The following is a 27,478-nucleotide window of genomic DNA, read 5'->3' as shown; positions in this document are numbered from 1 at the left end:
TGCACGCTGTATGTCCAGCGGGATACGCGCTAATCGTATCGCTAGCAGTTGGGGGTGCGGCTCTTGCCGTTTCTCAAGTCTGGGGGAGGCCTCGCTCCGCATCGTGCTCACAGACCAATAGCAAGGGCGATGGGGGCCAAAAGGACGCGTAACCACGTTGCACATGAGCATATTGAAAAGCTTGGCATCGCATGCTGAGCCATGGCGAGACTTGTTGTGTGTTGAGGATGGCTGGAATGAATGCCCGGTCACTGGACAGTCAGGCAAATGTGAAGATAGTGGGGGAGGTGCGCAAAATGCCCCTCGTGGCCCCGCAGTCTGGTCCCCTGCGATCCCCTAGAGCGCCCTAAAAGATTAAGAAAGCCCCTCCACTAGCGCCGGGCTAGGAATCAGAAGTTCAGAACCCCCCCGCCAAGTCCCGCGCTCAGCAACTCCGACCCTGAAGCCCACATGCAGCTACCCCTCCAAGTACGCGTACGTGCCCAGCCTCCATGCCCCTCAGCCTCAGCCAGCACAGCCCATTGGATTGTGTCGACGCTCGAGTCCAGTCTTCCCCTCCCGTCACCTCTATCCATCTCTCTCCCATCAGTGCCTGTTCATTCAACCACTGATCATAGCTGCTTTCAGTTGTACTCCCAGAGGCAGCACCAGCAGCGACCATGTCACACTACGGTGGTGGAGGCTACCCTGGCCAGGGTCACTACGGTGGGCAGCAACACCACGGCGGAGGCGGCTATGGAGGATATGGACATCAACCACCACCACCGCCACCTCCCGGCCCTCCCCAGGGTTACGGCGGCGGCGGCTATGACCAGCCTCCCAGTCACTACGGCGGCCAGCAAGGCGGCTACAACCGCCCTCCTCCCCCTCCTCCCCCTGGTGGTTACGACGGCGGTGCCGGCTACGGCCAAGGTCATGGCGGCTACTTGGGCTCCTCCCGTCCGTCCAAACCACCTCCTCCCCAGCATCCTCCGCCCCCAGGCCGTGATGCCTACGGCTACCCTCTCCATTCGGCTCCATATCCCGCTCGCCACGCTAGGTCCGGCCCGCCACCGCCCTCCGCCCCTCAGCAGTTCGGTCACGGTGCTCCCGAGGGCTACACGTTCCAGTACTCCAACTGCACGGGCAAGCGCAAGGCGCTCCTCATCGGCATCAACTACTTTGGCCAGGATGGCGAGCTCAGGGGCTGTATCAATGACGTCCACAACGTGTCCACCTTCCTCATGGAGCGCTACAACTACAGGCGCGAGGACATGGTCATGCTGACGGACGATCAGAAGAACCCCGTCATGCAGCCGACCAAGGAGAACATTATTCGCGCCATGCAGTGGCTCGTAAAAGATGCCCAGCCCAACGACTCCCTGTTCTTCCACTACTCTGGTCATGGTGGACAGACGGAGGATCTAGATGGCGACGAGGACGATGGCTTCGACGAGGTCATCTACCCTGTCGACCACAAGCAGAACGGCCACATTGTCGACGACGAGATCCACTGGCGCGTTGTCAAGCCTTTGCAGCCAGGTGTCCGTCTCACAGCCATCTTCGACTCGTGCCACTCGGCCTCGTGCATGGACCTGCCATACATCTACTCCACAAAGGGTGTTCTCAAGGAGCCCAATCTCGCCAAGGAGGCCGGAGAGGGTCTTCTCGACGCGGTCAAGGCCTATGCGTCGGGCAACATTATGGGCGTCGGCAGTGCCGTCTTTGGCTTTGCGAAAACTGCGTTTACGGGTGACGAAGCGTACCAGAAGACCATTGATACCAAGACGAGTCCAGCCGATGTCGTCATGTGGTCCGGCAGCAAAGACGACCAGACATCGTACGTCTCCGCGTGTGTCTACTCGGATGCAAGGACAGAGGCTAACCTGTTGCAGGGCGGATGCTACCATCAACGCCAAGGCCACGGGCGCCATGTCGTATGCTTTCATCTCGGCGCTCAAGGCGAATGGAGACCAGACCTACGTCGAGCTGCTCAACAGCATCCGCGACATTCTAGAAGATGGGTACTCGCAGAAGCCGCAGCTGTCGTGCAGCCATCCATTAGGTATGCATCTGTCTCTCTTTGGGCCAGATGGACAACAACTGACTTTGGTAGATACCGACCTGAAATTCGTAATGTAGTTGGGGAAGGTCTAAATAAAAAAAGACATTCTATTCACTCAACGTGCCGCCCAACCTTCAAGCAAAACGTTTGCTCATGGCTCCCTGCTCCTGTTAGATATTATTAGCAGCAAAGCATCGATGATACTTTCGATGGTGAGTGTACCTCGTGTCGTATTGTCAAGCGCTCGAAGTGTCGAAGATGAAATCGCAAGACATGGGTCCCTCGGTTGAGACAACACAGTTACAATTGAACCGGGGCAAGCACCTTAAAGGAGTTCGAGTTGTCGTTTTTTGTCCGGAATAATACGGTCTCAGAAAGGGCTTTGGCGGAACACCGTCAAAGGTTGCTGTTGAACTCCTAATTGTGGTCAGCAATGTTCATTCTGCCTACCCTAGATCAAACCATCCACTTGCTCATCTCCGAATCCGAGCAGCCGGCCCCCAAGTCCAACAAACCCTGTCCTGCGCGCGTTGCGGCACAGTCGCCAAACCTGACGCGTCATTGGGGAATCGAGTCCACGTGCTGACTTTTTCCTCAGTCAGCACTCGACCTCTTGCAAATCTGTTGCTAACATGCGTGATGCATACATGACCATGTCTCAAACAATTGTCTGAGACTTCACGTACAGCCCAGCGAACATGGCCAACGAATGACTTATCGACAACGAGCACGACGAAGAGCGACATTGATCGCGACATGAACCTCCCTACTTGGACTGCGCGTCTCGGCTCGCTCCGCTGGCTTCGCTGGACAGTCGTGCCCTTGCTTCTGTGGCTATTGATTGGGCTTTTCTACATTGGTTCCGAGAAGGAATGGCTTGGTGCGGCGCCCTTGGAGGGCATTATCCGCGATGGCAGTACCAGGATGAACATGACCATTCTCGAGCCCCTGGCGAAGAGGCTGCCATGCGTCGGGCCGCGAGGGAACCTGACGGATGACCAAAATGATGATGCGCTACGCTTTTCGGACCTTGACACCGGTAGGTCCATTGGAAGAAGAATCAAAGGCGAGTGACTGACTGATGGCTCAGAGTACCCGACGCCTTTCATCGGATCACAACGCGAGCTGGGATTGAAGAGGACATGGATGACAGCTTCCGATCGATATGGGCCGTACGGATTCACGACCACCAACGATGCGCGATCCCAGCCAGACTGGGACAAGGTCTCGTGGGCAAACCTACAGGACGACTGCGCTGCTGCCAATGCGAAGCGGTTCCCGAATCTCCCGACGACAATCTACCAACCTCGCTTCACGCTCCTGGCAAATTCGACGATCGACGCCACGCCACACTGGACAACGACTGTGAAACCCTCCCGCCGTACAGCCATCGTTGTCCGCTCCTGGGAAGGCGTCGAGTACAAAACCGAGAACATGTACATGCTCCGCTCGCTCATCACCGAGGCGAGCCTGGACACAGGCGCCGAGTACTCCGTAATCCTACTCATCAACATCAAAGACCGCAAGCGCAACATCCACGCCTCCACAGAAGACTACCGCAAGGCTCTCGCTTCCCTCAAGCTCCCGCCCGAACTCGTCTCCATTGCCGTCCTCTGGGACGAGAACCTGCTGGCGTCGTGGTATCCCCAGGTCAAGGAGCACGGCTCCATGTTCCAGATCAACCAGCCGCTGCAACTCTTCGCGCTGCACTACCCCGAGTTCGACCACTACTGGCAGATTGAACTGGACCAGCGCTTCATGGGCCATGCCGGGGAAATGCTGGACGCCATGGCGGACTTTGCGCGGATGGAGCCGCGCAAGCAGGCCCTGGAGAGATCGACGTTTCCCTACAGCGAGGAGCTGTACGATGACTATGAGGAGCTAATGGTGAGGGTCGACGAGGCGAGCAAGGGCAAGTCACGCGCTTGGCCAGCCTTGCGGATCTCGGATGTCAAGCCTGTCGGACCCGTTCCTCCGGATAAGTCTCAAGACGACGCATTCTCGTGGGGCGTGGGGGAGGAGGCAGCGTTTATTGCGACGAGCTTCTGCGCCGATGTGAGGACCTCCACGTGGGTCTTTGGTGGCTGGCTCGAGGGACATCTGAACAAGGGCCATGATACGCCCCGCTGGTTCTGTCCACCTGCCATCTTCAGGGTGTCGAAGACCGTTCTGCTGGAGGCGCATCGGGCGCAGTTTGAGACGGGGCTTAGTCTGCCCTCGGAGAGTACCATGCCCACATGGGCGCTCTGGCTCGGTCTCAAGGTATCTTATCCGCCGCTGCCGGTGTACATGCACCCTTACTCGGCCGAACGATCCAACAAGCGTCCCGGGAACGAGAATGACGAGACATCACGATTGGAAGACGAGTGGAGGCATCACGACAAGAGACCATTCTTCGGTCACCTGCCGGAAAGGAGCGAGAATGGCCTGTCGATGGCGAATCCGCAGAGCTTTGCCGACAGGGGGCTGACGTACTGGTGGGTGAGCAACTGGCCGAGGAGGATCATGGATGTGTGGATGCGCAATGAAGTCGACGCGGCGGATCTCCCGGGATTCATGCGCGTTCACGAGGGCCAGGTCTACGCGCCCAATTTTATGATGCATCCTGTCAAGACTTGAGAGAGAAGAGTGTCACTCCATGTTATACAAGTCTCCCTGGCACATTGCTCTCGCCGTTCAGGACGGCCAGAACACTCTTGACGGCGGCGCACCCGCTGCGGCTCTGCGTCTCGACCGTCGATGCCCCGATATGGGGTGTCAGAATGACATTGTCCAAGCTCAGCAACTCGGGATACGCGTCTGTCGTTGGCGGCTCGACTTCCATTGCATCGAGCACTGCGCCCCATAGCTTCCCCTTCTTCAGCGCCTCCAGCAACGCCTTCTCATCAACCAGCCCGCCTCGCGCTGTGTTCACCAGTATCGCATTCTCCTTCATCAGCGACAACTCTTTCTCGCCAATGAGTCCTTTCGTCGTCGGCAAAAGGGGCACGTGCAGCGTCACCACGTCTGCCTCGTGGAGGAGCTCCTGGAGGGTGTCGACGCGCTTGTGAGGGATGTCTGCCCACGCCTCCTTGGGCACCACGGGGTCGTACGCGATGATGTTGGCAGAGCACACGCCCCTCCATTTCCTAGCGGCCTGGATGCCAATGTTGCCCATCCCGACGATACCGACGGTCTTCTCAAATAGGCTGATGCCCAGCGTCTGGCTTCGCATGATAGTCTCACCCTTGCGTATGCGCCGGTCAATCTCCGTGACGCGTCGTGAGAGGCTGAAGGCCAGCGCGACGGAGAGCTCCGCTACACTTTCTGAGTTGAGAGCGGGCGTATTGTGTACTGCCACGCCATATTTATTGGCCGCGTCGAGGTCGATGTTGTCGACGCCCACGCCTTGCTTGACGACGACGCGGAGACGAGGGGTCGCTTTCGCAAAGTCCTCTTCTGTGAGGCGCGTGTCTGATCGTAAGATGACGCCATCGGCTTGGCCGTGCCAGTTCTGGTGCTGGGATGTGTTGGGAAGGATGGTGGTGATGCTGGGCGTGGATTGAAGGAGGGTGATGGCGTCTGGGTGGAAGGGGTCGAGTACAGCGATGGTGGTGGGAGACATGGCGGCGGCTCTAGCTTGTGTACGTTGTCTAAAACGTGTGATCTCGTTGATGACCTGTTGTCGTATTATATAATGGTAAATCACCACTTGCAACGGACTACTCCGTCCAAGAGCCCCGGACATACAGAGTGCGGACGGATCCCGCTCCGAGACCGGATCGTGCGGGCGCCCCATCTCGGCTGCTTCGAGTCGGCATCCACGTCCATGTAAAAGTCTTGAAGCGGCGCATCAAATGATAAAGTGATCTGGCGAAGCTCTGCATCTCATCGCGATTTCTGACCACCGGACGCCCGATGCAAAGGATATTGATTCCCACACGCGCCATCACGCCTTGTCTCCGGCTCACATCACCACGGCCATTCACAACCTCGGCTATCATGGCGACCAAGGACCCCATCGTCGAAGCTCTCAAAGAGTTCACCACGTGAGTACACTTAGTTCACTTCATACAAATTTCCGTATCTGACCGCAGCAGCTGCGACGTCAGCGATGCCTTGCAGAAGCTGAAAGACCCCGAGGTCCGCAATGGGGGATTCCTCTCCGGCCTGAGCAACTGGTCGCCAACTCGCCAGCAAGAGGACACCAAGATCGTAGGTCCTCTCTATACGGTCAAGTACTCCCCTCTAGATGACCCAGCGCCAAAGCTGGCGAAGCACTATGCAGGTCCCCTCCATCCCGCGCAAAGCACAGCACTGACGGCTCGCTCAGATTGACAGCGTCCCAGAAGGCGCCGTCATCTTCATTTCCTCCCCGAGGGTCCCCAACGCCGTCTACGGCGGCCTCATGACCGCCCGTGCCAAGTACCAGAAAGCAGCCGGTACCATTGTCGATGGGCGCTTCCGTGATCTCCAGGAGCAGCGGGACCAGGCGTGGCCGCTGTGGGCGCGCGACGTGGGCACCGCCGCACCGGGGGAGGTCGTCAAGGTGACGGGTGTCAATGTACTCGTGGAGCTGCAGAGTGGCGAGGATCAGAAGGGCATCCGGATCCATCCTGGGGACTATGCTATTGCGGACATGAACGGTGTCGTGGTGCTGCCCAGGAGGCTGGCGGAGCAGGCGCTGCCGCTGATGAGGAAGCAAGTCGAGGCTGATACGAACATGGCCAAGGCATTGGCGGAGGGGATGACTTTTGACGAGGCGGGCAAGAAGTTCCGGTAGACATGTCCAAGCAGCTGACCAGTTTCGTGCTATTCATTGTGCACAAATTTGGACACCAGTTTCATCATCGAGTCTATCACACTATTGTCTGTCAGCTGCTGTCCCAAGAGTTGTGCCAGAGGTCACTTACTTCAGATGGTACTTTTCTTCTTCATCGTAGAGTATGGCATCGAGGATGTTGACCCTCAGCCCATACAAAAGAGCCCGATCTTCCAAGTCCTCCTGCGGCTCAGAGGGTGGGCGTTGCGCCAGATAGGCGTCAATGTAGTCCCTCCCAATGTTATTCCAGGACTGACGCCAGACCGCCATCTCATCTTTGAATTGTCAGTCCCGTGCACCCTTGGATTGACTACCGAGTTCAACTCACACTCATGATGGGCATAGAAGCCTGCAGAATCAAATATCACAACATTGCCCGTCTTGCGGTCAACTGCAGTGTTGTCGTGCCACATGTCTCCGTGTATGAAGCTTGGTCGGATACCTTCTTTGCTGGTCTCCAGGGGCTTAAGAAGCTTTGGAACCACCTCTTCGAAGAAAGTACTCTCCATTTCCATCTGTTCAGGCGTCCAGCGCCAAACGCGCTGCTCTCTTTGCAATAACGCTCTCGTGGTGGAAGAGAAGTGCCCTTCCCAGGTGTCATGCCATCCATGATCGATGCGAATACCACCGTGGTACGTAGCGTGTCCGAACCCAAACTTCCCCTGGGGAGACGTGGCTGTCTCGTGAAGTGCGATGAGGGACGATGTCAAAGCATGGGGGTCAGGTAGCCGCTTGTCCAAGTCTATAAACTCACAGAGGAAGAAGTAGAGTTCTGGGACGGTTGAATATTCGCCCCACGCAATCGGTTTCGGGGCCAGTGAACTGGCTGAGGCGTGGATGATGGACATGGCCTCGAACTCACCGCGGACCATGTCGCGCTTCTGTTGTCCCTTTGTCACCTGGAGCGCTTAGTAAAACTCTGAAAAGGAGTCAACGCCTTTAGTCACTTTGAGAAAGTACGAGACATCTTCTTCAGCGTATACACGCGCAGTCCGCGCCCAGGGGGTGCTCTGCAGGGTTTCGATAGACACAACCAGAGGGCGTTGAGGCAGAGCTGGGAATAGTCAGACTCAAGTCTACGAGAAGTAGGAGGGTTTTATTTACTCTTAACGATGTTAGGGTCGATTTTTTGCGTGGCCTCTTCCGGAACGACATCATGAGCGAATTGGCCCATCGTTTATTGCTGCCACCACTTGCAAGGTGAGTGAAGACTCGTGGAAACAAGATGCGATGCGTGCAGCGTGAGGTACGTATGCAGGTATTGGATGTATGCACGTAGCCGTTCGACTCACTCCACGTCCCCATAGACCTCCCGTCGTGGGTATCGCTCCGCTAGATGTTCACAAACCTCGATCATGACGCCAATTCTTATTCTAGACGGTGGTCTAGGGACCTCCCTGCAACAGAAATACGGTGTTGAATTTTCATCGTCAAAGACCCCCCTGTGGTCCACCGACCTCCTGGTGTCTGATCCCAAAACCCTGCTCGCCTGTCAGTCCGACTTCGGCAACGTCCCTGTCGATGTTCTCCTCACGGCAACATACCAAGCATCTATACATGGCTTCAAGGCCACCAAATCAGAGAGTCATCCCAGTGGGATTGAACAAGATGAGATCAGTCGATACTTGACTACCGCGGTGGACGTTGCCAACCAGGCAGGCTCGGCTCAAGTAGCGCTCAGCATCGGTCCCTACGGCGCATGCATGATTCCCAGTCAGGAGTACAGCGGCCAGTACGATGCGGGACACGATTCGATGGAGTCGCTTGAAGAGTGGCACAGGGAGAGGTTCGAGCTGTTTGCCGAGGTCAATGACATCAACTCGCGCGTTGGGTATGTGGCTCTCGAAACGGTGCCGCGACTAGACGAAATTAGAGCGATGAGGAGGGCCGTGAACTCTGTCTCAGTGTTCTCGGACGTCCCGCACTGGGTCTCTTGCCTGTATCCTGGAGAGGACGAGACACTTCCCGATGGTGCTTCCGCGGGCGACGCTGTCAGGGCAATGGTGGATCCAGCTGACGGTCCACTGCCATGGGGGATTGGGATCAACTGCACCAAGGTGTGGAAGCTGAAGGGTATTGTGGAGGTATACGGGAGTGTCATTCGCGAGTTGATCGGTCAAAATAAACTTGGCGAGTGGCCGGCACTCGTGCTTTACCCCGACGGCACAAACGGTGAAGTCTACAACACCGAGACGCAGACGTGGGAGGTTCCCTCTGGAATTGAAACGGAAGGCAGGGAAAGCTGGGAAGAACAGTTGAAGAGTGTAGTCAGAGACGCCATTGCTGGAGGGGAATGGAGATGCGTCGTTGTGGGAGGCTGCTGCATGGCCAGTGCGGAGGACATTCAGCGTTTGAGGGCAGCGCTTCAGTCGAAAGATTCTTGAGCTTGGTGATAGAAACACACTCCCATGGCAACGCCTGCGTATCTGTCTGGTGCTTTATGAAACCCAAAAGGAGCGGAGTGGAACTCATAGCGAGGTGTGTGTTGGGTGTAAAACTCTTGTCTGCATTGTTGATACAGGGGCAGTGCGGCGCTACCTTCATGTACGGCTGTCTCTCTGAGCAGATGCGCAAATACAATGCCCATCATCTTAGTAAAAAATGTTTCTGGACTAAGTATTAGTATGTTGCAACAATCACGCGGCGGGCACTTATGTTAGAAAGTGGGCACGCAGTAGAGTAGGGTATTCAGAGTGAAGCTCAGGCTTGATCACATCAGGTATATTCACCAACTCTGCAACCATCGCTGAACAGCAAGAAAAGCTAGTAAATAAATGAGGGTATCCCAAGTCCACCAAACACCATTAATGAGTTGACGCCAAACAAAATTCCGATTCGCAAATTCCAAGCGCAGACCGTACCGGGCCACAGTCAAGACAAAGAGAAGAGCAGAGGCAGCTCATGCGTTATCTTCGGCTATGCGCACAATCTCGCAGAGCGATCTTGTAAACAGCACGTCCACATTACCCGTTTCCACCTCCACGGACCTGTCCTCTGTAGATCCGTTCTCAGACATGAGTCTCGCCGTCGCGATCAGGCGCATGATGCACCTCATAAGACCGGCTTGTATATCTCTCGTGGTATTATCGTAGTTGATCGACTTGGCAGATTGCTCCGTCACCATGGTCTCCTTGTTGAGACCCCAGGGCAATTGCGAAGTGAATTTTCGCGTAAAGTTGTCCGGAGACGCAGCGAGTCCGAGGAGGGAGGCGGCCTTCTTGGGGATCTCCTCCTTGTCGTGGGACGTGGGCGGCCTGCTGAGCCGGTTGTGTGCGCGACCCGCGGGGAGACGGGGCACGAGGGCTGAGATGCAGTTGTAGGCGACAACGTGTGCCCAGAGCGCATCGAGGATGTAGTCAGAGCAGCAGCCAAATACGTGTTTCAAGGGCGTCCAGGTCTTGGGCGCATGGTTCTCCAGGGTTGCTGTGCTGGGTGACTTGAGATTTGTGGCCCCCGAGTTGGACGATCGCGGATTCTGGTGGAGCTGGGCTGCCGCGGAGCGTTTGTATGACATGGCTCGTTTCCACAACGACTTGCGAGGCGCTCCGTTGGGTGAGTCGGGTTGTAGGTTGCTGAGTAGGGCGTCGCTGGTGGGCTGGCGGACCTTTTTGGCGTAGTTACGGATAGTTTCCACAGTGAGACTATCGGTGAGGAGCATTGTCTCTGGGAAGCAAGCAATGGATACCCTGAGGGTTTCAACGACATTGGGTGGTAGGGGAACAGCCTTTGGTAGATCGTCGCCAGGGGTTGGTGCAGTGTAGGGCTGTGTGCTCCCGTTGAGCCATGATTGCACGCTGGGGAGAGGAGATGGGGGAGGTGAGGGGCGGATGAAGACTGTGTTGGTCGTGCGGCTGCGTTTCGGTCGTGGGACATCCTCGTCACTGAACAAATCATCGTCCTCCTCGGCATGGGTAGGTCGATGTAAGAAGTGAGAATCGGACGGTGACGCAGCGATGGTGTCCTTGTGTCGCGAGTGCGGAGCAGGAGCTGTGAAGCCATCATGACGGCTCGTCTGCAAACTGGACGCTCGCTGTCGGTGGATCGCCGGGGACGTCGATTTCGAGCGAGTCTGAGTGGCGTGGCGAGGGATGTCAGGGGCAGGTGATGAAGCACCAGCTCTCTGTGATTCATCCGGTCGGCGAGCAGAAGGCCTTCGGCGCGGTGCTGCTAATCCCCCAATAGAGTATGACTTTCGGTGTCCTCTACGTGGCGGTGCTCGGCGCGCTACATCGGGCATCTCGGCCGCTGAGCCAACACTGCTGTTGGAAGCTGGGGGCGAAGGTGGCCTTGGCGAGAGACCTGGCATTTGATCCTCGTTCGTCTCGTCGACTGGTACACCTTCGTCTTCCGAGTCCGCTTCAATCCAACTTTGTCCTCTGCCCATGCGGCATGGAGGCGTGCTGGGGGACGGTACCCAGGTCGAGGACGCCAACGACGTGGCAGCTGTGATGATGGACTGCTCCCGGAAGCTCAAGGCGCGGACGACTGGGTCTTTTGATGCGGAAAAGTCAGTAAAGGAGTCCTCGTCGCTCGAGTCCTCGTCTAAAGCGGAGTGCTGCTGCTGATGATGGTGATTTTGCTGCTCGAGGAAGGATACGACCGAGTTGCGCTCCTGAATAGGGCCAAGGCACCGCCTCGCTCCAGAGACGCCGTGATAAGGCGAACTGACAGAGCGATGAGCCCCAGACATGGTTGAAGAGGGTCCACAGTCACTGGCAGGGCTTGCTGTGCGTGGGAGTTCACGCCCGCTGAGTCGGTATCCGGACGTCGAGTTTGACCGCTGTAGATCTTTGGCGAGTATCTCTGGGAAGTAGTCGTCCACCATGATTCCGATCTGCTCTCCTGGTGTCGAGGGGCTAGATTCTGCCGAACCAGCTGGGGACAGTGCGAGCGGCATAAGCCCTCGCATGCTGGTGACCGATCTGCGCTTGGTTATCGTGCTGAGAGAAGACGCTCGGTTCCGTGTTGCTGGCGCTGTGCTTTCTTTACGGTTTCGGGATATGCCCTGCTCCGGGGAGGGAAATGAGCGAGTGACGACAACGCGACGGCCAGTCTTCGACTGGGGGTCAGGGGAAAGCATGTGTGTTGTCGGGTACGAGCCCAACAAGCAGGGCCGGCAGGCAGCCTCTGGTCGGGAGGTGGCTTCTGATATAACAGTGCAGGCGAGACAATGGCGAGAGCACGAGCAGCTCGAGACAGGAATGCAGACAGTGTTCGAGGCCAAGACAGACAAGGACTGGCTAGGGGCTCCTGCTGTGCAACTGCGGCCCCTCGTCAAACCGAGACAATTTGAAGGCTATTGTCGCAAGTCCCGCGTCGACGAGACCTGAAAAGAGAGTCCGGGTCTCGTTGAAAGCGCGGCGACAGCCCGCAGTAATAAGACTATGTTGACCCACGGCGATGGACAGGGACGCAACGCACGGCCGGCTGCAACCCATTGACCCTTACTGAGCTACGACGCAAGTGTCTCCATCCGCCCAGGTGTCGCGCGTACTATATCTGAGGTAGCACACGACAAGAAGAAGCAAGGCAATGTGGGACTGGACTAGTGTATGCCGGTGGACGCAGGGGTGGCCTCGGTGTGGGCTCCCGCTCAACCGCATGGCAGATGCCAGGATATACTGTGGAGGATGACGACCGGTATTTCCCAATGATTCGAGCTATTGAAACGGATCGCAGCTTTTCTCATGCGATGGCCGAGAAATTCTTGTATGTGAAGCTTGGCATGACGGGCGGGCGTTCAAAGATCGAAGCGTGCCTCGAGGGCATGCATGTACCAGCCAAGCTCCGTAACACTCGAGACAACCTCGAGAAACAAGGCACCCCACTTCGAGATGAACCCCGAACTAGCCAGAGGCGGTTCGCGGTAGGGGATACCATGGTGTGGCGTGACCGGTCAGTAACAGTTGGTCAATCCTTGATGAAAAGATCCAGCCTTCGGTGGCCAGCATGATACGGCGACAGGAACTGTATCGCCCAATGTTGTGTTACCTCGAGGCTCGCAACTCTCTGCACGCGCAGCACCAACCAGATCTAGTGATATCATTCACTTGAAACGGCGCGTCTACCAGGCTTCGTATCGACGAAACATCCGGTGGCACAGCGACTTCATCAGGTCTCCGGGCAGGCAGGCAGGCAGTCAGTGCGGGCGGTAAACCGTGCTTCGACTGATCGAAAGATTGCGCGCGTGGGCATCTGAATTGGCATTACTACTGCTTGCCGTGTCAAGCTCAGTTGGCACAGTTTCTGTCAGCCGCACAGCAGGTGCTCACTCTGCCGTAATTGGAGCTGACTTGTAAAACCTCTTGTTCCACGATGACGCTGCGGGTATTGGATCTCTCCCTTGCGACTCGCACCACACCGCGTCTCCATTCCAGAGCGCGGGCGAGTGTAGCTGCCCACATGGTCTCAAAAACCGGGACTGTCTTATGCGCGAAAGCTGGAGCTGGACCCTTTGACACCCTCACGGACAAGCGTCGTCATCGCGTGGGAGAGGTCTCACCACGAAGGAGTGCTGCTGTTGTGCGTGTCAAAGCGACGCGAGCTCGGGGAATGCATGCACGCACGGGGACAGGACGGCTTGCACGGCGTGGCATGGCTGATAGCTTGACAGCGCTGAAGGCAATCGATGATGCTGATGTGATGAGGAGGAAGGAAAAAGAAAAGGGACGCTTGGTCTGGTGATGAGAAGCGTCAGTGGAGGGATGGATCTTTTAGTGACGATCCACCGTCCTCTAGCGGCGCGCCTGGGCCGCTGACAGTTGGGCGGGCGGCTGGCGGGGTGCATGCTGCACAAAGCCCACTAGCACCTGCACAAGTACCTGAGCGCTGGTCTGAGCGTACTTTATGCAGAGCATTTGGTGGATGCCCGCCACGGCAAGGGGCGCAAGGGCGCTGCAGCTTCGGGTCCAGTCCTTGTGCTGCATAACGCATCGCGCCAGCATCTGCACATCCCGGCGGCGATCACCAGTTTTTCACAACGACATAGGACATCTCGCCAACGACCACGGACAGACTGCAGAGACAGCAGTCACCAACGCCCAGCTCTCCAGCCAGAATTTGTCATTCGAGAAGGGCCTTGTTTTCATCCCATCGCATCTGGGGGATCCCGTTCCCATCCTGGCACCTGCCTGGCGCTACTACTGCATGCTTTTGCGTCCACCCACTCACTCACTCGCTCACCAACAAACTCACCTCTGTCCCTCGCTCAAGCCTCGACCACGCCACCATGCTCACAGAAGAGTTTGTCTCGTCGATTTGCGGACCGCCTCTGGCCGCCAACACCGCCATCTCAAAGGACATTGGCATCTACACGCAGACCCTCACACCCACCTACACAGTCAAGTCGTCCTTTAAGAAAAGTTCCAGCCCAAGACACGGCCTCGCGTTTAACGAGACACACATTTTCAGCGCCCAAGATGGAAAAGCGCACGTCCACGTCTATTCACGGCTGCGTGGCAACCAGGAAGCCCTCATCTCGTTTGCCGAGCGGGTGAAAAGCACAGCCCTCGCTGGCCAAGTGCTGCTAGTGGGCACTACCGAAGGGAGGCTGATAGCATGGGAGGTTCGTTTCTTCTTTTTTCTTCTCAGACCCCCTTCCTCCTCCTCTTCCCACCACACGCTGACCGAGACACGTAGACTTGCACGGGACGTCAGGTCACGACGCCGCCCTGCCATGTGCAGCCCATTACTTGCATCACCGTCACGCCGCATCACATACTCACCGCATCGGATGATTCCAACATCAACGTCTGGGCCCGGGCCACGCTGCTCGACCTCGACGCCAACAATTCCGAGCCAGAGCCTCAGATCGTGTTGTCGAACCACCGTGGTGGCATCACAGACCTCGTGGCCGGCCCTGGCCTGGCCGAGTCTAGCTCCCTATGTGTGTCTGCCAGTCGAGATAAGACATGCATAGTATGGAACTATCGAACGGGACAGGTATTGCGGACCATCCTATTTCCCACCGCGCCATTGTGTCTGTCACTCGACCCGTGTGCGAGGGCACTTTATGTTGCGGCAGAAGGCGGTGCGATGCACCTCGTCGAGTTTTTCGGAGAGAAGCCTCTTCTTGGCGGGCGTGCCGCTGAACCCCCGAGCATCGTCGTGCAGGCCAGCGAGCCGCTCGCCGTGGCGGATGACGATGCTGGGGATTTCAACTGTCTCACAAGCAGCTACGACGGGACAACGATATTAACAGGTCACGCAAGCGGGAAAATCCTCCGATGGACCCTGGCGCCAAACGCGCCGCCCACGTTGCTGGCGAACCTGAACGCCTCGGTGACAAATCTGGCGTTCACGCCGCTCATCAGCGCGGAAAGGAAGGTGAAGCCTCATACCGTGGTGAAGCCGAACCAGGTGCAGAAACAGCATGTCTTGACAGCGCAGCTGCAGGGTAACTTGATGGGGCGGTCGCGTTTTGAGGAGATGTTGAATGCCCCGGGATTTTCGGAGAAGACGATCCAGGAGGCGTTACTGAGCTTCGAGAGCCATGGCGCCGAAGGCGAGGATGGTATGAAAGTACCTCCTGGCATGGTAGAGTCGATGAAGGCGACGACATTCGCAGGTTTATAGCATTAGCTGCCTCATGAGCTTCGCCACTGCCACTGATAGTGCCGTCCTCTGGGCTAGACGGTCGTGAAGGCTGTGAAGTACGATCTACAATAATCTACCTTCATGAAAGTAATAAATTTGAGCGATTTGCCAATGTCGATACAACAATAGTCCCCTTGGTTGCTCTTCCTACCTGTAGGTATTCCTGCTCGGACTTCTAGTCGGTGCAGGTGGTTCTTCCGGCCTCGGAGCTCGGTAAATTCTCCACCCGTCGCAAACACCGGGGCCGACCTTTCGCAAACATCATCATCCGTATCCAGATTTCACCAGTCCTCCAACAAACATGCCAGCACCATCACAAGGCAACATGGCGCAGCAAGTACGGTCACTAGTAAGTCTCGCCCTGGCTATGCGCCCTCTTTCCACGCTGTCCCAAAGCCCTCCGCGACCAGGCCTTGCCGCAGCAGACCAAATGAGGATGGCGGGCTGACAGTCTCGCAGTACAGGCAGCTTCTCCGCCAGGGCAAGCAGTTCACCGCCTACAACTACCGCGAGTACGCCAAGCGACGAACGATCGATGCCTTCCACGAGAACAAGGGCGTGCAGGATGAGCGAAAGGTGCAGGAGCTGGTGCAGAAGGGTCTCCAAGAGCTGCAGATGATGAAGGTAGACCTGCCTCGCCACGATCGCGAATCCCGACCAGGTTTGTGCTGACTGCGACAACAGAGGCAGACGGTCATCGGACAGTTCTACCAAATCGACAGGCTGGTCATCGAGGGTGGACAATCAGTGAGGATGCCCACGCTTCCGTGTGCTGTGACCGCATGCTGACGATAACAGGGAAAGGAGACGGGCAAGCATGGCGAGATTGCGAGGCAAAAGGAACAAGGGTATGGGACCTTCCTGTCTACGTTGATGTTGGGATACGGGCTAACCTTGCGACAGTTACGACTAAAGGACGCGAATCGATGATGGGGAGAGGTAAACTGGGTTGTACACTAGGCTGAGGCCGTGCTGTAAAAATACATCGCTATCCAGGCTTATGATCACAAGCGCTGTAATAGATGGTGCTTTCTTTTAAGACGCCTTGGAAATCAAGAAGACGAAACTTCATTCGCTGCCATTCGCTATCTATCCCCTAATAACAGCAAGTTGGGGTTATCCAAGAACATGGGGGGTCAATTTCCCATCAACTCCAGGGAGCACGTATAACCGCAAAAACTCCATCCAGACCATGCGCCATTTAGCAAAGCACAACATAGACAGACAAAGCGCCCGGGGTTGCTGTACAATCTCCTGAGGGTGCGAGTCTAGCCCTCGGTGACATCGGGTTTCTGCTCCTCGGCTGGAGGCGATGCTGGCTTCGGCGTCTCCTCAGCTGTCGCGGGATCTGGCGCGGCGACATCTTCTGCTACCGAAGGTATGGGCGCAGGGGCTGGGTCCTCCTTATCGGTGTCATCGACGCGCGTAGGCTCACTGTCCTCGGCTTTCTGCTCAGCAGGTGGCTCCTCTTTTGGCTTAGATTCCTCAGCAGACGGAGATCCTTGACGTGGCTGGGCCTGAGACTCAACATCGACCTGGCCCGTTGTGACGTCCCCCTTTTCAGGAGCCTCAGCGACCGCAGGTTCCTCCGTGAGAGTGGTCGGCTCAGTGGCTATCGGCTCTTCTGGCGATTCTTTCTTTTCTTCAACGACAGCGGGCACTTCAACATCAGACTGCACAGCCGTCGCAAGCGCAGCTTCGCTCGGTGGTCCCGACACATCCACTGCGGAGGCAGAGTCATCCGGTTTGATCGTATCCTCGGTCAACGTATGTGGCAGCTCGGGGCGAGCAGGCGCGGCCTCCTCGCCAGGCTGGACATCTGCCTTGCCGCCGGTGGTGCTAGCTTCTGACGATTTATCGACGGCAGGGGAATCCTTTGGTGACGAAATGTTGCCCACTTGATCTGGGGGAGGAGGTAGAAGTGCTTCCTCTGTCGACGTTTGAGGGAGCACTGCTGGTGGGGTATCTTTGGGAATGTCGCGATCAGCAGCCTTGTCGGGTTCCTCGCCAACAATGGTGGACGGTGGCTCGGCGACGACGGAGTCTTCTACCGGTGGCTTGTCGATGGGCGGAAGAGTGACCGCCGGTACCTCCACGATTGCAGGGCCCTCAGAAGCAGGCGCTACTTCCAAGGCTGGCGGCGACGCGACAGCGACGTTCTTCAGAGGGCTGCCATCGATCTTTGGTGACGCTGTCGCGAGGCTAGCCGCTGGAGGCGCCAGCGTGAGAGGGTTGGGAGGTGGTGTTTTGCATTCCGATGGCTGGCCATCAGTCATCTCAATGTCGGCATTGTCCAACACAGAGGGTTCGATCGGTTGTGTGACATCTGACATTTCCTTGTCGTTGCCAGACTCCGCACCATCGCCTTCATCGCCCTCATCCTCATCATCCTCGTCGTCTTCGTCGTTCTCGTCGCCTTCGGCCATCTCGCTGTCTTGGTTTGCCTCGCCCTCTTTCCGCTCGCCCTGAAGTTCATTAGCACGACCACCGTGAGCCATATGCTTTCTGCCACTTACATCCTGGTCCCCTTCAACCTTGACAGTTGCATCAGTACCGACAGCACCCCCAGCGCTTGGGACACCGGGCCCCGGCAAAGGCAACTTGATCTTTTTCTTGCCTCGACCCGGTCCGCCCTTGCGCTTCGGCGGTGGAGGCCTCTTACGGACCACCGGCGGAGGCGCAAGTCCCTCGCCCAGTCCTGCGACCGGCGCTTGTCGTGTAGCAATGATTTCTCCTTCCACCTGCTGACCATCGACCAAGGTCACTTCCTCCGTGTATGGGTTGCCCGCCGCGTCAATCCTCCGCACAGTCGCGCGTGTCACCGTGGCGCCCCCGACAATCTTCTCCTCCACTGTTTTGCTTGCTATACGAACGATGCCCTTTCGCCGCGGGGCCAGATACGATGTCGTGTTCGCTTCCACATTTCTGGGCAGCTGCTTCCACGTCCGCACTGTGTACCCCTTGACTGTTTCGTCCTCTTCTTCTTTCTTTTCGGGCTTCTCTGGTAGAATTGCTTCAGGGTCAGGACCCTCCTCCTCTTCGACCAGAGGTTGGCGCTTATAGATTGCACCAGACCGCGCTGCGCGTAGAAGTTCCTGCGTATGTGTAGGAAGGAGATTCGCGTCCTTGGGCATGCCGTGGATGAGCTCGATCGCCCAGATGTCATTCTGCGACTGGGGCTCTTGCTGAGGTGGGGGCACAATGGTGCTCCATTCTTGCCGCCATTGTCGCACAGGTAGGCCTTCGAAGTCGTCGTGTTCAGCGTAGCCACCCCGATTGCCGGCTCGTCTGGTCTGTCAGGACGGTCAGCACGTTGAACAGTATTCTGAAAAGAGATGGTAAAGACGCACCCCGGGCGCCATTGCGCGAGTCTGAAAAGCCAGGTATACGTTCACGAGTTGTCAGAGAAGCGACAGCAAGTATGAATGCAATGTAGTAATGTTACAGGCGGATCGCACGCCAATTGCGAATGTTCGTGCCGGAGAGGAGTGGTTACCAGATGCGCAAGTTCGCAACCGCGATGCGAATTGACCGCGACGGGCGTCACGTGTCAGACGCCCCACTCCAACGTCACTTGGAAGCTCCCACTGCCAGCTATCCCTCTATCCCACCACCATCAACCGCCCATCCACCACAGCCCACGATGCGGCTCCTTAATCCATTGGCAGTCCTCGGACTGTCATCATTAGTGTCTGCCGTCTTCCAAGACGAGGTTGGCGAAGTCGACTTCCACCATGCACTCTTCGGTCTGCCACAACAAGAAACAACCTTCTTCCACCGGCCGAGGAAAGAAGACAAAGCGAGCCTACTATTCACATCGGGCGACGCGGGTGTCTTTGGAGCTGTGAACCCTGGCAATGGCCAGGTTGTGTGGAGGCATCAAGTCCCTGATGCTGACGCACCAGGCGCGGGGCACCTGCGCGCGGCTGAAGGCGAGGATTGGGTCGCGGCAGCACATGGGTCGTCAGTGCAGGCTTGGAACGCGCTGACGGGACGTAATGTCTGGCACATGGAGTTTGCGGGTCAAGTGAAGGACCTCGAAATCATGGAGATTACCGAGACGGCTCGGAAGGATGTCTTGGTTTTGTTCGACGAAGAGGGCGTCACAGTCCTGCGCAGGCTTCATGGGACACTCGGGACAGTCGTCTGGGAATTCCGCGACCACAACAAGGATATGCCTCTCCAAGTATCGACCGATGCGGCCCACATCTACGTGATCAGCTTGCACGGATCACCTGCCTCGTACAGCCTCAAGATCACGTCATTGGATACTCTTACCGGCACGCGCGTTCACGACTGGAACGTCGGCACAAAGGGCGAGGTGCACAAGCCAGAGGATGTCATGTTTGTTGGTGCGAACTCTGTTGCCCCTATCCTGGCCTGGACGGACAGCTCCCTGTCGAAGCTCAACGTCCACGTTCTAGGCGCGAAGAACAAGCTGCAAGAGATCCCTCTCGCGTCCGATACGACAGCTGCCAGCATCCATGCGCCTCACAAGCCCAACTCACAGCCTCATTTTCTCGTTCATACCAAGAGCACTGGTGGGAACCGCGCCGAGGTGTACCACATCAACTTGAAAAATGCGCAGATCACCAAGGCATACGAGCTGCCCCATCTCAAAGCCGATAGTGCTTTCTCCGTCAGCTCCGAGGGAGCAAATGTATACTTTGTCCGTGTCGCAGAAGATGAGGTTATCATCACTTCCTCGGACGGCCCTGGAATCTTGGCGAGGTGGCTCCTGAAGAAGGAACACCAACTCAAGCCTGTCCAAGCCGTGTCCGAGGTGATCAGGAAGCCTGGAGGTGACGAGTTTGCACTACGCTCTGCTGCTCTGACCGCTGACGAGCAGTGGGTGATGGTGCGCAATGGAGAGAAGGATTGGACCCGCCACGAGGGCCTCAGTGGCGCTGTGGCTGCCGTGTGGGCTGAGATCCCGGAGGCAGCAGACCTGGCTAAGGTGTTGGAGGAGGAGGCACACACCAGAAACCCCATGTCTGCCTACATTCATCGAGTGAAGCGACATGCGAGCGACCTCCAGCACTTACCTGCGTGGCTGCAATCTGTCCCCTCGAGGTTCATGGAAAGTGTCTTTGGGGACGGCGCGGCACGGAAGGAGGAAGGTCTGGTGAGAGACTCCTTTGGCTTCAACAAGATCATTGTCTTAGCTACGCGTCGTGGCAGATTCTACGGCCTCAGCACTGGTGGTCGCGGCGAAGTTATTTGGTCGTCTTTGGTCTTCCCTCAGAAAGGCCATGAGGAGCTCAACGTGAAAGGTCTCGTCTACCATGACGGTCCCTCCAGCACCGTCATTGTCAGCGGGTCCAAGGGCGAGTACGCTGAGATCAACGCTGCCACGGGCGAAGTCCTTCAGCTTGCAACGGTTGGCACAGCTGCGGACGTTGCTAGCACTGCTTATGTCAAGGGCTCCAACGGCCATTGGCTCCTGTCATTGGGCCCAGATGGCAATGCCGTCAGCGACATGACGGTCGAGTCTGCCCCCAACGACACCTTGGTGATCCGCAGCGAGGATCAGAAGATCCTGAAAGGCATCCGGTTCGTCCGCGATGGCGACTCTGTCTCTAGGCAGGATATCTGGCAGCACCAGGTTCTCCCCGGTCAGCAGATTGTCGAGATTGCCACGCGACCCCTTCACGACCCCGTTGCCTCTATCGGACGTGTGCTTGGGGATCGTCAGGTCAACTACAAGTACCTCAACCCCAACATGATAGTTGTTGCTGTCATCGATGACGCTGCCAGTACTCTCGTCATCAAGACCATCGACACTGTCTCCGGCCAAGTCCTCTCTTCGCAGTCATACGATGGAGTCGATACTACCAAGGACGTGTCCTGCACCATGGCTGAGAACTGGCACGTGTGCTCTTTCTTCGGGCAGTTCACGCTCACCGACGGCACGAACCGCCAGGTCAAGGGCTACCAAGTTGTCGCCACCGACCTCTACGAGTCCCCTTCGCCTAACGACCGAGGCCCGCTGGGCGACGCCGCGGAGTTCTCCTCATTGAACCCCGTCGACACGCCGACTGGCGCACCACTGCCGTGGGTCGTGACTCAGAGCTGGGTGACAAGTCAGCCCCTGACGCATCTCGCCGTGACGTCCACTCGTCAGGGCATCGCTAACCGCCAAATCATGGCACTCCTGCCCGAGAGCCAAGCAATCGCTGCTATTCCCCGCCAGGCGGTTGATCCTCGCCGCCCAGTCGGTCGCGATCCTACCGCTGCTGAGATGGAGGCTGAAGGTCTGATGAGGTATCATCCTTCCCTTGAGATTGATCCCCGCAGCATCATCACCCACGAGCGAGACGTACTCGGCGTCAAGGGTATTCTTGCTAGCCCCGCCATTGTCGAAAGCACGAGCTTGGTGATTGCATATGGTGGAGATATCTTCGGCACCAGGGTGGCCCCCAGTGGCGCGTTCGACATCCTGGGCCGTGGCTTCGGCAAAGCGACGCTGATTGCGACGGTACTGGCGTTGTTTGGTGGCGTTATGTTCCTTGCACCCATGGTAGGTCCCTTCTTCTACGTTCTCAAAACTCGATTGCTAACTGGTGTAGGTGAGGAGGAAACAGATCAATATGCTGTGGGAGGCTCCGTCTTAATATCGCTGTTGGAAGGTATTGGGATAAAATACATATATATACTGGATGATAATAGAGCGAATTGCGAAACGTAAACTCGATAGAGTACGTACTGTCAAAGCATTGTCCGGCATTGGGACTGACAGATGTCAAACCTCTTCACCTTTGATTGACCCGGCATCGTCCAGCCATGTCTTTTGTCGCTTTCCCTTTTTGCCCGCCAAAGTCTTCTCCCGCACATTGACAGTTTGTTCTCGAATTTCTTCCAGGGGACATTGTTCCCAGTCCGAGATCATGCGTCGAGCTGCGTCCGCATCACCAGCGTCCTCGTCCGCCAACAGGCCGGTCTCGGCTTGCAGGATGGCGGATGCCAGACGGACGCGCAATATATCCAGCAGAGACATTGGCGAGTGTACTTGTCCAATGACCGTGGCAAGACCGAGCTTTTTCCCAGAGAAACTCATCAATTTGCTTTCCAACATGCGAAACTGCTCAACATACCACCCCTGTCGCGCAATACCAGTAAGCAACGGGATGATTTCGCCGTCCACATAGGCGGCTGCGTTCTTTCTGGAAGGGAGATATCCTTCCCCATCCGCAAGAGGAGAAAAGTACAAAAGTTGAAGTTTCCAAGGCAACGTGTCCGGAAGTCGTGCTGGCTTCCTCTCCGGGTCTATGTTCCACTCGTCCGTTCTCATGTTGTCGATACCCTCAATGAGACGCCTAATCAGTGATGAGTGGTCAGATACACCTGCGACTGGCTTTCGGCTTGGCGCGCGTAGCAGGCGAGAGCTGCGATTCCGGAAAGACTTCATGTCACCCGACTTGACAAAGTGCATGAGCAGGTCGAAGAGGAGATCCTCGACTGTGGATTGTGGGACTTCGTCTGGGCTCGGTTCGCGGTCTTTGTCCGAGGGCTGGATGTAATCGCAAGCCCATTGCAGAAGGAAAGATTGGTTTTGGAGCGACTCCGCGTCCCACATGGCCAGCCAGTGTTTCCCTGCATTGGACACCTTCAAATTGGAATCGCTCTTGACCAGCTTGGTGATGTTTGCCACTGCAGCCGGTGGGTTTGCGTGTGCTCTCAGGTAGTTCCTCGCCAGCTCGAAATCGCGCATCGAAGCACAGCGAGCCCCTGGTTTCCTGTTTATGAAAGGGGATAGTTGCCCGCTGAAAAGCTGTGGGCAGGGTGACACGGGTGGCACGTCCAGGTCCACGACGCCTAATCTTCTGGCGAAAATCCGCATCCACCGCTGGTACTTCTCAGCCATGGCGTGGGAAGCTTCGAGAGCAATTTCATTCATGGCTTGGTTCCCGGTCATGAAAAGGCCCATCATCGGTCGTTCATCGGCTTGGAGCGCGATCTCCGGCGTATCGCCACCGTTCTCTGCGCGGATCCAGTCCTCTTCAGACAATACGCGTCGCTCACTGAGCTCGCCGATAGTCTGCAGTCCCCAGGTACGCAAGAAGTCCGAGACGATGGAAGCTTCGTCTGGCAAATTTCGAATACTGTCCAAAGCAGCGGAGCGAATGTCAATGTGCGACGAGGCCTTGGCAATATCCCTGAGGGCCTGTAAACAGACGGATGTGGGCAGGGAATTGACTGTCTTGGGGAGCTGGGCCAGCATCTTGACGGTGGTGACTTTGACATGTGGCGTTTTGACTTTGCCATCGTCGGCTTTCCCTTCTTTGCTTGGAGCTGGGTCTTCTCTCAGGCCCTGCAGCACGAACTTGGCCATGGAGGTATATAGTTCTTCTGCGCTCTTCGCGTCCAAGAGACCCATGACCTGGGCATTCAGCAACTGCCTGTGCCAAGCACTGTCACCTGGCGTGCTGAGGACAAAGTCCCGGATATAAGGCGTAGCGAGTGTGGGATCATCGCTTTGGATGAGCAGCTTGATCACGTCGACAAAATCCATGGCTGGCAATGGCTTGTCAGACACGGTCAACTGGGTCCGGTAGGACTCGGCCAGAGTTACCAGAATTGTCGGGGGGATGTCTCTCGCCAATATTCCCAACAAGCCGCGAGAGGTAGTCTGTTGGTCCTTTTCGCGTTTGAGAAAGTCCTCCTTGAGGCGGAGACGGGGGAAACGGCAGTCGGCATATGAAGGAAACGGAGTCTGTAAGACACCGTCCGCATCGCCCACCTTACCATCCGAGTACATGGCCAAGGCAGTAGCTGCCAGCGCATCTACCGCCTCGACTGTCATTGTGCTTAGCTTGAGGCCCGCGCTTGGAGTGTAGAGGTCGAACTGGCTGAAGAATCCTTCCAAGGGGCTGATAGCACGTCTCTGGACGATCGTATCGGCCCAGGTTGGCGGGCCTTTCTCGTTGGAAACTCGCGCGATCTGCAACAGCGCGCCAAGGTATGTTGGCACAACCACCTCGTAAGCGGCAGTTGATGTACAAGAATCATCACCGTTCGGGTCAGGGTCGTACTCGACGACATCATCAGACGATCCAGGTGTTGGCAAGCGAGGTGGAAATCGCATCCTCCGTCGATCGATCGTAACCAAGTTGTTTTCGATGACTTGGCGAAAGCCGTGGTCCGCCCAGAAGTCATAAAGTTGCTCTTGGTCGAGTGTTTGGTCTTTACTGAGGGGGACCGTGGCATGATGCCAAGCCCTCAGGAGTCGACTCTTCTTAGCCTCGGATTGGAGCGACTCGCCCTCCGCGTTGACCCAGACCTTTACTGCAAAGTCCCACGAATCAATGCAATGCCCAATGGCCTCTATCGTGTCTTTGTCTTCGGGCAAAGGCGTCAACAGCAACTCTGGGTCGCCCAGTACCAAGCTTTCCGCTCTCTTGACAAGGTAAGGAACCCTGCGTAGTTGATCGACGGCCGTAGACGAGGGCATCAGGTACTGTAGTGGCAAGCCCCTGGGCCAGCGTCGGTCCAGCTCAGCCACCTTTGGATGAGATTTGACCCTGTGCTGTGTCCACAGCTCGTCACGACGAACGGCAAGGTGTTCCAAATAGTTCACATACCAGTATACCTCATTGTCGTGCGTCTTGTAGTCGAGGCAGGGATGAAACTGAGCAAGGCCTCCAGGCTTAGGATGGTACAGATTTTTGTTCTCCTCCTGCAAGAGAAGGGACTCCATGTCAATAACCAGGTCAATCGTTGGCTTGAGAATGTAATCGAAGCACTCCTCGTTACTGAGCTTGAGCCTCTTGACAACCAGACCCGTGTGCAAGAGGCGGTCCTCAAAAATCGCCGTTATCACTTCCAAGGTAGGGAGCCAGTGGCGCAATTGAAAGGAAGGTTCGCTCTTTGCGAGAACAGCCGTCTTGATCAGCGTGGTCACAATTTTGTTGGACGCGGTGATGAATTCGCAAACGCTCTCGCGTGTCAGACGCATATGGTTATCCTCCAACTTGAGAGCAGCAGGAACTTCGCCAGGTATTTTCGTGCCTCCGTAAAGCTGGATCGAATTCAGGGGGTCTTTGAGAAACCGACGGCACCAAAGCAATGTCTCATCCAAAAGCCCCAGGTCACCAATGGCGACGGCGAGCTGTACAGCCGACAGGGCCCAAAATGCGCGGTCGATGGAGGTTCGCCCTTGGGCAGAGAGCTTCCTGCGCCGGTCAAGCTCACTCGTGCTCAGTTGCGTGATGATTGCTCTGCGGTCCGTCGTGGATGTCTCTTCCAGGCCCCCAGCACGCTGGATCAGGTACGCATGAACAACGTTTGCGTCGATCCCCACGACATTTTGCATGTCGGTTTTGGCAGAAAGGAAGCTGGGGCATTCTTTGCCGGTTACCGGCTTGAATGTCTTCTCCGGCCGCGTCGCCCGCTCGAACAAGTTCAGACTGTCGACAGGAGGCAATATCGGCAAAGTGCTTAGCGGTATGCGGACAGTCTTCGGCAGAGGAGAAGCGCAGTCTTGGGTGCCAATATCGTAGTTGATACAAGACGTATGCTTCATGAATAGTTGCAGGAGACGGTACCTCTTGTCGGGGCGGGCAATCCTAAGCCACAAATCGAAGGAAGCCTCTGAGTTTGTATCCTTTTCTGACGCCAAAGCTATCATTGTCGCCAATTGGTCGTCGCTCTGCGATGCCTGGGTGGTTCGATTCCTTGATATGATTGCCCAGCGCATAATGCAAACGTCTTTTGATGTGAATGATGACGAGTGCTTTGTCCTGATATGCCCAACATGTGTCCTCAGCCCTTCATGCTTGGCCAAGCACGCATTCAAGGCATCCCAGACCCGTCTGCCATACTCCATGCGGTGCTTGACTACTCGACGAACTGTCGGCAGGACGACCTCGACCATAAACTCCCGCGGGGACATACCGCGGAGGCTCTTTGAGACACCGATAGCCTCCATCACTTGGATACCGAAAGATACGCCTTGTTCCACAAACGGCTTGAGTTCCCGCACGTGGATGGACCGGTCACTGTCGACGAGTTTGCGCATAGCGCGCCTCTCGAAGAAGTCTATGTCGCTTTTGTACATGGCCCGTTCGACTTCGTCGGTGCGAGCCCCAAAAACACTCGTGGCCTCGTCTTTTCGCCACCTCCTATTGTCGAGCTTGTCAAGCCACTCTGCAATTCTTTCGGGTGAACATGCCGGCAGCAGGTTTCCGTACATTTGACGCACGGGTCTCTTCTCGAGGACATTCCTGCTCGGGTCGGTGACAAAGTCAAACAGTTCTGTGACTCGCTTCTGTCGAAATCGGAGGGTCTCGCTGTCCTTCAGCCCCGTAGTAGGGCGTCCCAGCACCCTGCACAGTTCCTTTAGATGTCGCGTGCTGAGGGTAGACATGAGCGCAGCCAGGTCCTCCACGCCTCCCAGAGCCTTCCACGTCGCCTCGCACGACCTTTGCTTGGAAGAAAGCCAGCCCAGCCAGGCTATCGCCTCGTCTCGTACGGAGACGCTTCGCGATTCGCGCAGAGCCATGGCCGCAGCGGCCGCGCTCCGTGATACAGAGAGCCATCGCTGGACAATCCTAGGAGGCAGAGATCCGCTTTGGATGCGATGCAGGATATCCCCTGTGACTGTCTGGGCGTTGGTCTCGTCGAGCGCCTTCCGCAAAATGAGCGCCTGCTCACGCGGCTCCACGCTGCGCAGCTTCTGTGCGGTGCTGTCGTCCATGATTGTTTCTGAAATCTGCACGCCGGAATCGCATGAAGGAGGAACTGAATATATATCCAGGACTGGAATCTACAAGTACAGATGCCAACACCGGGACGCATGACCTGTGGGGTCCATGTTGGTCCTCCACATGAACGATTACTCTTCCCCGGGGCTGACTCACACGGGGGGCGACGATCAGAGACAGGGGTGTTCACAGCCTTCGTGGCGCGTTGATCATGTCCTCTCAACCAAGTGTCGTTCCGAACAAGCAAAACCACGCTTGGTTTCTCGAAGAGTTCGGCCCCTGGGGCTTGGGAGGAGTCGGAGGACAGGCAATTCCGTTTATGCGGTTGCAGCTTAC

At 56.7% G+C, this 27,478-nt stretch overlaps 12 protein-coding genes across 12 annotated transcripts; 7 read left to right on the top strand and 5 right to left on the bottom strand.

Annotated features, from left to right (window-relative positions):
• Positions 1-659: 659 nt before the first annotated feature.
• Positions 660-2,121, top strand: F5Z01DRAFT_625504 (metacaspase-1; the record flags this gene model as incomplete). Its single annotated transcript, XM_046261427.1, has 2 exons — positions 660-1,819; positions 1,875-2,121. The coding sequence occupies 2 exons, from the start codon at positions 660-662 to the stop codon at positions 2,119-2,121; spliced, it is 1,407 nt and encodes a 468-aa protein (XP_046116475.1).
• Positions 2,122-2,974: 853 nt separating this feature from the next.
• Positions 2,975-4,663, top strand: F5Z01DRAFT_625554 (uncharacterized protein; the record flags this gene model as incomplete). Its single annotated transcript, XM_046261431.1, has 2 exons — positions 2,975-3,083; positions 3,135-4,663. The coding sequence occupies 2 exons, from the start codon at positions 2,975-2,977 to the stop codon at positions 4,661-4,663; spliced, it is 1,638 nt and encodes a 545-aa protein (XP_046116474.1).
• A 22-nt stretch (positions 4,664-4,685) lies between these two features.
• F5Z01DRAFT_676026 (putative D-3-phosphoglycerate dehydrogenase) lies at positions 4,686-5,648 on the bottom strand (the record flags this gene model as incomplete). The annotated part of the gene is made up of 1 exon (XM_046265203.1): positions 4,686-5,648. One exon carries the CDS (start codon positions 5,646-5,648, stop codon positions 4,686-4,688), a length of 963 nt encoding a protein of 320 aa, XP_046116473.1.
• A 373-nt stretch (positions 5,649-6,021) lies between these two features.
• F5Z01DRAFT_233150 (ribonuclease E inhibitor RraA/Dimethylmenaquinone methyltransferase) lies at positions 6,022-6,887 on the top strand. The gene is made up of 3 exons (XM_046258330.1): positions 6,022-6,072; positions 6,124-6,307; positions 6,357-6,887. Exons 1-3 carry the CDS (start codon positions 6,026-6,028, stop codon positions 6,804-6,806), a joined length of 681 nt encoding a protein of 226 aa, XP_046116472.1. The 5' UTR covers positions 6,022-6,025; the 3' UTR covers positions 6,807-6,887.
• Positions 6,737-8,115, bottom strand: F5Z01DRAFT_233130 (Fructosamine kinase-domain-containing protein). The gene is made up of 5 exons (XM_046258329.1): positions 7,950-8,115; positions 7,793-7,899; positions 7,174-7,744; positions 6,937-7,120; positions 6,737-6,887 (listed from the first exon to the last, which is right to left on the bottom strand). The coding sequence occupies exons 1-5, from the start codon at positions 8,017-8,019 to the stop codon at positions 6,836-6,838; spliced, it is 984 nt and encodes a 327-aa protein (XP_046116471.1). The 5' UTR covers positions 8,020-8,115; the 3' UTR covers positions 6,737-6,835.
• Positions 8,116-8,192: 77 nt separating this feature from the next.
• On the top strand, positions 8,193-9,544 carry F5Z01DRAFT_660922 (Homocysteine S-methyltransferase). Its single transcript, XM_046263858.1, has one exon. It carries the CDS (start codon positions 8,201-8,203, stop codon positions 9,227-9,229), a length of 1,029 nt encoding a protein of 342 aa, XP_046116470.1. The 5' UTR covers positions 8,193-8,200; the 3' UTR covers positions 9,230-9,544.
• Positions 9,545-9,744: 200 nt separating this feature from the next.
• Positions 9,745-11,754, bottom strand: F5Z01DRAFT_676022 (uncharacterized protein; the record flags this gene model as incomplete). The annotated part of the gene is made up of 1 exon (XM_046265202.1): positions 9,745-11,754. The coding sequence occupies one exon, from the start codon at positions 11,752-11,754 to the stop codon at positions 9,745-9,747; it is 2,010 nt and encodes a 669-aa protein (XP_046116469.1).
• A 2,033-nt stretch (positions 11,755-13,787) lies between these two features.
• On the top strand, positions 13,788-15,700 carry F5Z01DRAFT_660920 (WD40-repeat-containing domain protein). The gene is made up of 2 exons (XM_046263857.1): positions 13,788-14,409; positions 14,484-15,700. Exons 1-2 carry the CDS (start codon positions 14,074-14,076, stop codon positions 15,417-15,419), a joined length of 1,272 nt encoding a protein of 423 aa, XP_046116468.1. The 5' UTR covers positions 13,788-14,073; the 3' UTR covers positions 15,420-15,700.
• On the top strand, positions 15,589-16,531 carry F5Z01DRAFT_233096 (uncharacterized protein). Its single transcript, XM_046258328.1, has 5 exons — positions 15,589-15,789; positions 15,900-16,064; positions 16,125-16,187; positions 16,239-16,288; positions 16,344-16,531. The coding sequence occupies exons 1-5, from the start codon at positions 15,742-15,744 to the stop codon at positions 16,351-16,353; spliced, it is 336 nt and encodes a 111-aa protein (XP_046116467.1). The 5' UTR covers positions 15,589-15,741; the 3' UTR covers positions 16,354-16,531.
• A 177-nt stretch (positions 16,532-16,708) lies between these two features.
• On the bottom strand, positions 16,709-18,802 carry F5Z01DRAFT_676020 (apopolysialoglycoprotein; the record flags this gene model as incomplete). Its single annotated transcript, XM_046265201.1, has 3 exons — positions 16,709-17,905; positions 17,957-18,733; positions 18,791-18,802. The coding sequence occupies 3 exons, from the start codon at positions 18,800-18,802 to the stop codon at positions 16,709-16,711; spliced, it is 1,986 nt and encodes a 661-aa protein (XP_046116466.1).
• A 281-nt stretch (positions 18,803-19,083) lies between these two features.
• F5Z01DRAFT_676019 (uncharacterized protein) lies at positions 19,084-22,054 on the top strand (the record flags this gene model as incomplete). Its single annotated transcript, XM_046265200.1, has 2 exons — positions 19,084-21,960; positions 22,010-22,054. 2 exons carry the CDS (start codon positions 19,084-19,086, stop codon positions 22,052-22,054), a joined length of 2,922 nt encoding a protein of 973 aa, XP_046116465.1.
• F5Z01DRAFT_233045 (uncharacterized protein) lies at positions 22,001-27,216 on the bottom strand. The gene has a single exon (XM_046258327.1). It carries the CDS (start codon positions 27,133-27,135, stop codon positions 22,183-22,185), a length of 4,953 nt encoding a protein of 1,650 aa, XP_046116464.1. The 5' UTR covers positions 27,136-27,216; the 3' UTR covers positions 22,001-22,182.
• Between the last annotated feature and the right edge of the window lie 262 nt (positions 27,217-27,478).

This window comes from Emericellopsis atlantica (assembly GCF_019669845.1).
Source record: "Emericellopsis atlantica unplaced genomic scaffold F5Z01scaffold_21, whole genome shotgun sequence".
NCBI lineage: Eukaryota > Fungi > Ascomycota > Sordariomycetes > Hypocreales > Bionectriaceae > Emericellopsis > Emericellopsis atlantica.
The sequence above is the reverse complement of the archived record's forward strand: the minus strand, read 5'-3'. Positions and strand labels throughout refer to the sequence as shown.

What these genes read in the sequence shown, in the direction of transcription:
- F5Z01DRAFT_233150 (XM_046258330.1), top strand. Translation starts at nt 6,026, where the DNA reads ATGGCGACCAAGGACCCCATCGTCGAAGCTCTCAAAGAGTTCACCAC. An exon ending in GCTCTCAAAGAGTTCACCAC is followed by an intron (nt 6,073 to 6,123) that starts GTGAGTACACTT and finishes TGACCGCAGCAG; the next exon opens with CTGCGACGTCAGCGATGCCT. An exon ending in CAAAGCTGGCGAAGCACTAT is followed by an intron (nt 6,308 to 6,356) that starts GCAGGTCCCCTC and finishes CGGCTCGCTCAG; the next exon opens with ATTGACAGCGTCCCAGAAGG.
- F5Z01DRAFT_233045 (XM_046258327.1), bottom strand. Translation starts at nt 27,135, where the DNA reads ATGGACGACAGCACCGCACAGAAGCTGCGCAGCGTGGAGCCGCGTGAG.
- F5Z01DRAFT_660922 (XM_046263858.1), top strand. Translation starts at nt 8,201, where the DNA reads ATGACGCCAATTCTTATTCTAGACGGTGGTCTAGGGACCTCCCTGCAA.
- F5Z01DRAFT_233130 (XM_046258329.1), bottom strand. Translation starts at nt 8,019, where the DNA reads ATGGGCCAATTCGCTCATGATGTCGTTCCGGAAGAGGCCACGCAAAAA. An exon ending in CGACCCTAACATCGTTAAGA is followed by an intron (nt 7,900 to 7,949) that starts GTAAATAAAACC and finishes GACTATTCCCAG; the next exon opens with CTCTGCCTCAACGCCCTCTG. An exon ending in GAAGAAAAGTACCATCTGAA is followed by an intron (nt 6,888 to 6,936) that starts GTAAGTGACCTC and finishes GACAGACAATAG; the next exon opens with TGTGATAGACTCGATGATGA.
- F5Z01DRAFT_233096 (XM_046258328.1), top strand. Translation starts at nt 15,742, where the DNA reads ATGCCAGCACCATCACAAGGCAACATGGCGCAGCAAGTACGGTCACTA. An exon ending in CGCAGCAAGTACGGTCACTA is followed by an intron (nt 15,790 to 15,899) that starts GTAAGTCTCGCC and finishes ACAGTCTCGCAG; the next exon opens with TACAGGCAGCTTCTCCGCCA. An exon ending in AAGAGCTGCAGATGATGAAG is followed by an intron (nt 16,065 to 16,124) that starts GTAGACCTGCCT and finishes CTGCGACAACAG; the next exon opens with AGGCAGACGGTCATCGGACA.
- F5Z01DRAFT_660920 (XM_046263857.1), top strand. Translation starts at nt 14,074, where the DNA reads ATGCTCACAGAAGAGTTTGTCTCGTCGATTTGCGGACCGCCTCTGGCC. An exon ending in GGAGGCTGATAGCATGGGAG is followed by an intron (nt 14,410 to 14,483) that starts GTTCGTTTCTTC and finishes CGAGACACGTAG; the next exon opens with ACTTGCACGGGACGTCAGGT.